At 50.5% G+C, this 9486-nt stretch overlaps 1 protein-coding gene across 1 annotated transcript in view; it reads left to right on the forward strand.

The window, feature by feature from the left end:
- The first annotated feature begins 7054 nt into the window (after positions 1-7054).
- Positions 7055-9486, forward strand: part of LOC134564901 (bromodomain and WD repeat-containing protein 3-like) — a 58819-nt gene continuing 56387 nt past the window's right edge. The window contains exons 1-4 of the mRNA XM_063424186.1: positions 7055-7282; positions 7368-7426; positions 7554-7583; positions 7836-7895. Coding sequence (XP_063280256.1) covers positions 7246-7282; positions 7368-7426; positions 7554-7583; positions 7836-7895 — 186 coding nt within the window. The 5' untranslated portion in view covers positions 7055-7245. The remainder of the gene's footprint in view (positions 7283-7367; positions 7427-7553; positions 7584-7835; positions 7896-9486) is intronic.

Here is a 9486-nt window from a genome sequence, read left to right on the forward strand (position 1 = left end):
GTTAAAGATCACGAGAAGAGGCTTCATACTCAATAAATAAAAATAATGGGAAGAGAATTCCTGTATGGGACAGCACTTTGAGAAATGTTCCAAAATCCCATCCTCGGATTCCATGAGTAGTGACTTAGAAAGTTCATTCTAAACTCATACTCCTGTGGGCAAATTTACACAGGACAGTTTTCTAATCCATCACCTCATGCAGCAATTGAGAATTAATTTTATAAGACTGTATTTAAAGAGTATAAATGAGCTTATTTACAATGTCTGCCTGTTAGGGATATCAATAAATATAAAAAATACATCAAACTGTTTTATAACCTTTTATTTCAATAAAAGCAGCACTCTAAAAAACCCTATTGCACTCCTTCCCAATATTTCTGTTATTTTTGTAAAATGAAAACCATAAAAACATAAAAATCCTTAAAACTTTATGGAAAAGGGTATGGGATACAGAGGGATGTAATTTTATAAAAATTGTTTACTTAGCTGAGGGAGTTCCAGTAAAACTTGCATGTCCAGGGAGAGGTGACGAATTCCCAGTTGCAAACAGATGCTTTGTGCCTAGGCTTCCAGGAGAAGCCAAAAAAGCAGGATTTGGCCCTAAAAAAAATCACAAACAAGACATCAAAGGATTATTTACAAATATTTAGCATAACCTGAAGTTGCTGAATTAGCCCAGTAGTGATATCAGGTGGTATTTTTGGGGTGATATCCTTGTGCAGGGGACCCCTGGACTGGTAGCAGCCATGGGCATGGCAGGAGAAGCTGGAAAAGGTTGGGAACAGGGGGTTTGATCCCAACCAGGGGACACAGGTCAGAATCAGGCCCTTAGACAGGGATCGTGCTGAGTGCAGTAGTAACACCAGCAATAACAAAACCTACCTGGTCACTTACACCCAGTAGTAATTTTGCTGCTATAAAACTTGGGGGGTTCCAGGCACTTTGAGGTGCAAAGTTGGAATTCGGAGATGCTGAAGATGGACCTGACTGACATAATTCCCCTGGTGCTTCTGCTGGCAGAGCCCAGAGCACACAGGGACACAGAGCCACCCCTTTTCCTGGGTGTTTCATTCACAGCTGAATTTGGCATTTCTGTGTGAAATAGAGATAAGGAGAAATGTTTAGATAATAGTCAGAAATTTCACTGCTTTGCAAACCAGGCAGATTAAGTTCCCCCAGTAGCAGCAGGGCTGCACACACTGATCACAGCTCACAGCAGCTAATGGCTGCCATAAGGAATATGAGATATGGATCAGTCCACGGAGCAGGGGATGACACTGCTCCAGGCAGGTGGAATTTAGACTGAATGGGTTTTAGGATTCTCAAAAGGAAAAAAACATATTTACCTCACCAGAACAAGTAATTTATCAACAAAATGAACTACTGCAAGATAGAATTTAGAAACAAAGGCGAGCGGCGTCCTGGCTGTTCCTCCATCGCCTTCCTATGGGATAATGTTGCACCTAACTCTTGGATGTCTGGCACCATCTAGAGGAATGACTGGAATGATGCAGCAGAGAAATTAAATATTTAATTATTAAAAATAGCAAAATTCCTAGAGCAGATATTGTGTAATATCTAACAGCTATTTAGTTATTATTTAACAGCTCTTGTCAAGGGAGAGAACCACAGGAAGGAATAGGAACTTGGAGATTTGTCCTGCAAAAACAGGATGTTCGTTTGCACACACGAGCCCTGCACTCCAGCAACTGCAATTAGTGCTAATTATTTTGCACCTCATTTAGTTCTAAAAATAAACTATGTATCAAAATTTGAGGTTTCTGTATGTAAATATCTTAAAATAAGCTTGGACTTTTCAATATTCCTTTACTCACAACTGTGTAGCACAAGGCACCAACTCCTAAATTCCCTCTGAACAGATCTTATTTTTGAATCAGTTAAACAAAAACTTGGATTTAATTTAACTACCATCCTTGTTTGCCATTTATCTTCATATGAAAGGCCCAAGATGAGCAGGATGTTCATAGAAATCCTTGTGGGTTGCTTTCAACTCAGGGTATTCTATGAAATGCACACAGAAAATTAAAAAAAAAAAAGAAAAAAAAAAAGCCAAAAATGCTAAAATGCTTAATTTGTTCCAGTGTTTAAATCCAGCTGGATTCAGGCATGTGCGTCCCCATCTACATTTATTGGAAAGGTACAATGCAGGTAAACCCACCACACTTGCACAATTCCACTATAAACTTTCTTTTTTTGATTTTAACTGTACATTTCTGGTGATGCTAAACCGCAATTCTGTTTTCACACACAGCTAAAGCAGGATTTGACTCATGAGGACAGAATAATCATAAATAAAACATGAGAGAGACACCTTTACTTGGTGTTACAAGGTGATTGTGGGGAAGTTGATGTAATTCTGTAGTCAAATTAACCAGGGGGTTGAGTTTCAATTACAGCCGAGAGTAAAACTTCCTACAACACCAAATGGGGAGAAGGGATGGGTATTTGAATGTCATCAGTTCCTACTCCTAAAATCCCTCAAAAAATTTAGTTTTTATTTATTTAAAGAGCAGTATGGAAAGAAACAGCTACAATCCAGCTTCTTCCATAAATCATCTCTGTTCCTGAATGCTCATTAGTCTGTTGTCCCTCCTCCTGCCACCAGCTGCTGCTGGCATTTACATAACAGAGCTCTGCTCTGAGGAAAGATGAATCAGCACATCCATAAAATCCTGCTTTCACTCCGAGATTTACTATCACCCCCAGCATGCTGCTGCTTGGATGCAGAGGATCTGGAAAAAGATGAGTCATGGAGCTGCAGGATCCTAGAGTGGTGTGGAAATGGAGCTCCTGGGGAAAGAGAGGATAGGCATTACTCACCAGAGATGACTCCTGGAGGGGAAAACCCGGGAGAGGTGGGAAGAGGTATTGATAACAGCCCTTGTAGCAGGCTTGGGGAGTAACAAAGCAACTGGGAGAGCGTTAAGGAGAGGAAGCTGAGATGCCAGGGAGTCAGGAATGTTGGGAAGAGGCTGGGGAGTGACTGCACAGCAGCACAGTCCAGTCACAGCCAGGCCGAGGGAAGTTCCCTGTGAACTGTTTGGGAATGAGGAACGCTGATTGTACCTGCCCCTGGGGCAGGTACCTGCACAGCTGTGCCCTGCAGCACACACAGGACACACCTGGGGCAATCCCAACACTCTCCTCTCCTGCTGATGCAGGAATCCATCTGAGCCACGATGTGGAGCAACACCGAGCACAGCTGAGCACTGACACAAGGTCATGGATTGAGCACCAAGCAAGGAGCAGCCAGGCTCCCAGCTGGAATGCTGCAGGAAGGACACAAGCAAGGCATGGATAAGCTTATTTTGGGAGCATTTTCTATCCCAGGCTTTTGAAAGCCCCTTTTAGTCACTGCAGAAATCGCCATGTGTCGAGCTATTCATGGGTTTAGGGTCTTAAAAGGCCAAGAGCATTTTCTGGTTATTAAAAAGTTGTTTATTATATAAATGCATCAGTCTCGAAGGCAAGAGTTCTAAGCATGCGATCTTACTAAAAGTTATAAGGCCTAAAGTCCCAGTGGGGCGTAACAGCAAATTGACAGAGTCCCAACTACGGGGGAAAAGCAGATTGACAAGGAGTCCCAGTCACGAGAACAGAGGCAGTTTCCCGACCCACAGGAGAGAGGGAGAGAGTGTCCTGATAGCAGAGCAAGGGCAGTTTCCTGGCACAGAGACCCATTCCCAAGCAGCGTTCTCAGTGGCAACAACCGCAACAGCAAAAGCCCTGGCAGCAACCCAAGCAATATAATACCTGAGAAAGTTCTGAGCCCCATTCTCTCTTGTAAATGGTGAAGAGGGTGGACCGATCAATCGAAGGATTGATGGATTGATGCCATTGCCCCAAAACCAGGGGCTCTTTATCCATAAACCATCAATGCATATTCATATCCCTATCTATAAATTACCCAGTCAGCTAAGAACACAATTTTAAAACATTCTTTCTACACCAATCTAAACCTAATTTTTAAAGTACATGAAACTGTGAAAAACTATGAAAGATGGTATCGATCCTTACACAAAAACCTATGCATATAGCATATCTATTAACGTAGAGTTCTATCCTATACCATATCTATTAATGTAAAAGGTACTATCTCATTCACATAAAAATTGTACCTGTTCTATCTAGTACTGTAAGCAATGTTTTACTTTGTTTTTGTTATATCTAAAGCTAAGTTATCAGGCCTTAGGTCTCTGGACCTTGTGTTGGCTGACAGATTCTTAAGGCACTTAGAGTATACTTACTTAAAACTAAAATCTAAACTTCCACCTCACATGTACGTGGCTTAATGTATTTTAATTTCTCTAAAGGCTTTAATTCAATCCCTGCATTTCTCTCTCCCTGGAGAACCCAGGGGGGCATGCACTCCAACACCCATGGGCTCTAGACAGGCCCAAACAGAACAATCCTGCCTGGTGGTGCTGCAGCTTCACCTGTGCCACCCTCAAGCTCAAATAAAAGCAAATCATGAGTGGAGAGATTCAGTAAGGCACCAAAAGGTGCCAAGGAAATATCACATTCCTAAAGAAATACAGAAACATGGCATCCCAGAATGGTTTGGGTTGGAAGGGGCCTTAAAGCCCACCCAGCCCCACTCCCTGCCATGGGCAGAGACACCTTCCACTAGCCCAGATTGCTCCAAGCCCTGTGCAACCCAGTCTTGGACACTTCCAGGGATGGGGCAGCCACAGCTTCTCTGGGCAGGGCCTCCCCACCCTCACAGGGCAGAATTCCTTCCCAGTAATCCACCTAACCCTACCCTCTGGCAGTGGGAATCCATTCCCTCTTGTCCTGGCACTCCAGGCCCATGTAGTCTCTCTCCATCTTCCCTGTGGGCTCTCCTCAGGCACTGGAAGGCCACAATTAGGTCACCCTGGAGCTTTTCTTCTCCAAGCTGAACAATCCCAACTCTCCCAGCTTTTCTTCACAGCAGAACTGCACTATCCCTCTGATTGTCTTGGTGCCTTCACTGGATTTGCTCCAACAACTCCATGTCCTTCCTGTGCTGGGGATGCCAGGGCTAGAGGCAGCTCTGCAGGTAGGGATCTCACCTAAGCATGGATATATTAAGGACTTGTTGGCACTGGAATGCACCAGGACATGGTGCTGGGCAGTATTTATGGGGCTATTTTCCCCCTGACATGGAATTCTGTTCAACTCAGGAAGATGGATTTGTACTTTCAGGGCATATTATAAAACATCATCTATGTTTTCTCCTTTGCCTTCCCATCATGCATGAAAAGATGAGCTTGCAGTTCTGGGCTCTGAAGGCAGGTGGAAGAAACATTACTTCTCTGGAGCATGGGATCAGTGTGCACTTCTCCTGGCTGGGAATTTATTCTGAGAACAGCAGTTTCACACTGCCTCTCCTGGGAAGCTCCACAGCTTTGGAGGCTCTGGGGTCATGCTGGGAAAGCTGTTACTATTTGGGAAGCCACTGGAATCTGCAGCTTGGTGAGGTGGCACCTCGTGTCTGTCCACTGACAAGCTGAGCAATGAACCTGCCCTGAAAACATTCCAAGAGTAACTGGAGCCTACAAGGAAGATGGAAAGGGCCTTGGGACAAGGACAAGGGGAAGTGGCTTCCCACTGCCAAAGGGCAGAGTTAGGTGGGGTATTGGGAAGAAATTGTTATTGTGAAGGTGCTGAGGCCCTGGCACAGGCTGCCCAGAGAAGCTGTGGCTGCCCCACACTTGGAAGTGTCCAAGCCCAGGTTGGACAGAGCTTGGAGCAACCTGGGATAATGGAAGGAGTCCCTGCCCATGGCAGGGGGTGGGACTGGATGAGCTTTAAGTTCCCTTCCAACCAAACCGTTTTGTGATCCTATCAACTGTCACTGACAACTCAAGAACTTTAGAGGATGATGAAGAAGAAACAGAGTCCACACATCACCCAGTTAATCCAAGCTCCTGGCACAAAACAACTTCCACAGCCGGATGAAGGGGCAGGTGAGTACAGATGAATTATGTGGAACAGCTTAATGCCAAATCCCCAAATCCTTCTCCCTAGATTGGTTGGGTGCCTGGAGGCATCCTGTGGAGCTGCCAGCAGGAAGGATTGCATCCTGACTGCACATCAAGAAAACTCTGAGCCAGTGCTTCACAGTAAACCCAGTCCTGAGCAGCTGCTATAAATATATGCTCAAACTGAATTTATTCTTAATATTTCCAGAGCATCGACTCACAGTGATTCAGCTCTCAGTATTCCAGGCATGAGGAGAGGTTGTCCTTTGTTATTCCATGACAGTGGTTTTTACACTGCCAAGGCTCTGAAATTCTAACACCAAATGTCAGGTACTTGACATAAAATTCACTTGATGTGTTTTAGCAACTTATTGCTGAAGTGACACTGATTTCAGGGGCTCTGACAGACTGCTTCCCATGGAAAAATACTTATTTCCATTAAACTATCTACTCTGACCCTGACCCCTTTGTTCCTTGAGGAGAAGCAGTGCTGTATCCATCATATTTGAATTTCCTGGTCACTGGGAGCAAACACTTTTATTTGACTCCTAAAACCACCCGAACCCGAGACACTTCCCTGCAGCCAGGCCTTGTTTACTGAGAGCCCGGGAGGGCTGTCACCTCCCCACCGCGCAGTCCTGTGTCCCCTCCATGGCACACACGTGGGCTCCATCCCCTTACCCTTGACAGGATCCCTAAGATTCCTCAATCCCTTCATTCTCTTAAAAACTGCTTCATTTGAGGCACACATGGGGCTCCATTTCCCAGGCGCTGCCAGGCAGGAGGTCACGAGCACTGAGGCCGAGAACACTGTGACCGTGAGGGCTGGGAAGGGCTGCAGTCGTGAGAGCCGAAGCCGCGAGGACAGCGGCCGTTAGCGCTCCCCCGTGACGGCGGCCAAACGCCTCAGGCACATCCCGGCTCGGCCCTTCCTTTTCCTCCCCTTCCTCCTCCTCCTCCTTCAGCCGCTGCCCGGAACTGGCGGGCGCCCCCCCGCGGCACGTCATCGCCCCGCCCTTCCTGCCCCCACTCCCCGCCGCCCGCCCGCCGCTGCCGCGCGCGCCCCCCGGCGGCGGGCGGCGGCGGTGCCGGCGGCGCTCGGTCCGCGGAGCCGCGATGAGCCCGGGCGGGACCCGCGCCCGCACCCGCACCCGCGCCCCGCACCGGCACCGCCGTTCCGGCATGGGGCTGCGCCCGCAATAGGAGCCGAGTCCCCCCGGGGCGCCATCCGCCACCTCCCCTCCCCCTTCCGAGGAGGATGGCGGCGGCGGCCGCCCCGACCCAGCTGGAAGCCGGTGGGTATCGCTGGTGGCGGGGGCTGCGCTCCGCACCCGCTCGGTTCTAACCGTGTCTAACCCGCTCTCCCTTGCTCCTCCGCAGAGCTCTACTACTTGATCGCACGGTTCCTGCAGTCAGGACCCTGCAAGAAATCCGCCCAGGTGAGCGCGGAGCTGGCGCTCCGGCCGGGCCGGGCGGGCGGCAACGGGACTGGACGGGGTGGCGGAGCCGCTGCGCTGCGGTCGCCGGACTCACGTCCTTTGTGTGTGTGTGTCCCTCTGTCCCCAGGTACTCGTGGAAGAGCTGGAGGAGCACCAGGTAAGGCGCCTGCCCCGGCGAGACGGGGGAAGCTCTCGGGACAGTGGGGTGGGCACTTGCCCTGCCCCGTCTAACCCAGCCCATCTCCGCCCGGGACACCCGGCAGGAGCGCGGCTGCCCCGCGACGGGGCCGGGGGCAGCGGCCGGGGGTCTCCATCCCGGGGGCGCGGACGGGCACGGGGGGGGGGGGCTTCCCGGGGAGGGGTCGCTCGGGCTCTGACAGCCGCACCCATCCCCGTGTCCCTCCCGCAGCTGATTCCGCGGCGCCTGGACTGGCAGGGCAAGGAGCACCGCCGGAGCTTCGAGGACCTGGTGAGACAACTTTCACTCCTGACTTTTCCGACACCTTCCCCCCGCTCCGCGCCAGCGGCACTGCCGCCGCCGCACCGGGCGCCGCGTCATCGTCGTCGTTCCCCCCCCCGCCCCGTTTGTGTCTTCCACCCCCCACCGGGACTGCGGGCTTCGCCCCGCCGAGACGGAGGGGCGGAGGGAAGGGCAGGGAGCGGAGGCGCGGCGGGGTCGGGGGCTGCTGGTGAGACCCCCGGGAGCCGCCCGGTAGCACCGGCGGAGCGGCCATACCGCGCTATTGTGGGGCCGGGGGTTATCCGAGGGCACACACTGGAGCCCGCCGCGGCCAATGGCGCTTCGCCTTACAACGCGGAGAGCGGTGCGCGGCGATGTGAGGCGGCAGCTGATTGGCTGCGGCAGCGCCGTGGCGGAGCCGGCGGGCGTGTGTCCCCCCCGGTCCCCCCGCGCCATCGCCGCCGCCTCGCCCGCGTCCCCGGGGCTGCCCCGCTCCGGGCCAGGCTGGGCCGCGCTCCCGCGGCCTGGTGAGGGGGACGTGCCGCCGAGCCCGGCGCTGCCGAGCTGGGTCAGGGATTCCCGGCCTGCGGCGGCCTGCGCAAAACCCTCCCCTCACCGCGGCGTCTGGGCCTGCTGTCAGGCAGGAAAGGAGGGGTTAGGAAGTGCAGTGTTGTGGCTGTTTAAATGCCGGTGAAATACACGGAGTGGCTGCTTTTGCTGAGGTATAAACCCTATAAATGTGTGTCATTGAGGAAGGTCAGTCTCTCTGCAAGGCCGGGGGTTGGGGGTGGCCCTTGGCCCCACACCCCCCGAGATGTGTCTGTGTGAAAGTGACAAAACTGAAGTCGTTCCAGTCCTTTTCCAAAGGGTCCAGACGGCCTTGGTTTCATTTGTGGGAGCTCTGGGCAATGACGTGTGGCGCTGATGTAGCACTTTGGAGTTGGAACGCTGTAAACTTCCCAATAGCGTTTATGGCCTTGATACCTGTGACCAGCCCTGGCACACTCACCTGGAAGGAATGGAAAGCATGTCCTGGCCTCTCCCAGCTCCCATGAAGCAATGGTGACATGGGATTTTGCCATGACTGTTGCTCAAACTCCTCTGCATCTGGCTCAGGAGCTGGTTTCCCACTTCAGCAACACAGTAGGAACTCAGGTGTGAACAGAACTTGTGCCTAGAGGAGACCTTTGGACCCACTGCCTTTCCATTTCCAAAGCCTATTCAGAATTTCAGGTGGAAGCTGGGCTTCCTCACACCTCTTGTGGATAATTCTGGGGCTGTAAATTGAGTGAGCAGACTTAAGAGTAAGTTCTGCATTGAATAAATTTTGGTGCTCTATGATCTTCCTGGAGAATCTGAAATCTAACTGTGGGCTGTCTCAGGTTTAGCGTGGGACTGCACCCAGTATCCAAGAGGAATATTAGCGGTGCTACTATGAAGTCTGATGTCAGAGAGAGTGGTTTTGCCTGTCACTTTGATTAACATATATATTTTTTTCTTTTGTTCTCTGTGGCACAGATATAAAAGCCTTAAAACCTTTTTTAAAATGTGTGTGTGAACATGTTGAAACATGTACTTTTCTTTAACATTTCAGAAATGA

This window comes from Prinia subflava, assembly GCF_021018805.1.
Source record: "Prinia subflava isolate CZ2003 ecotype Zambia chromosome W unlocalized genomic scaffold, Cam_Psub_1.2 scaffold_22_NEW, whole genome shotgun sequence".
Classification (NCBI taxonomy): domain Eukaryota; kingdom Metazoa; phylum Chordata; class Aves; order Passeriformes; family Cisticolidae; genus Prinia; species Prinia subflava.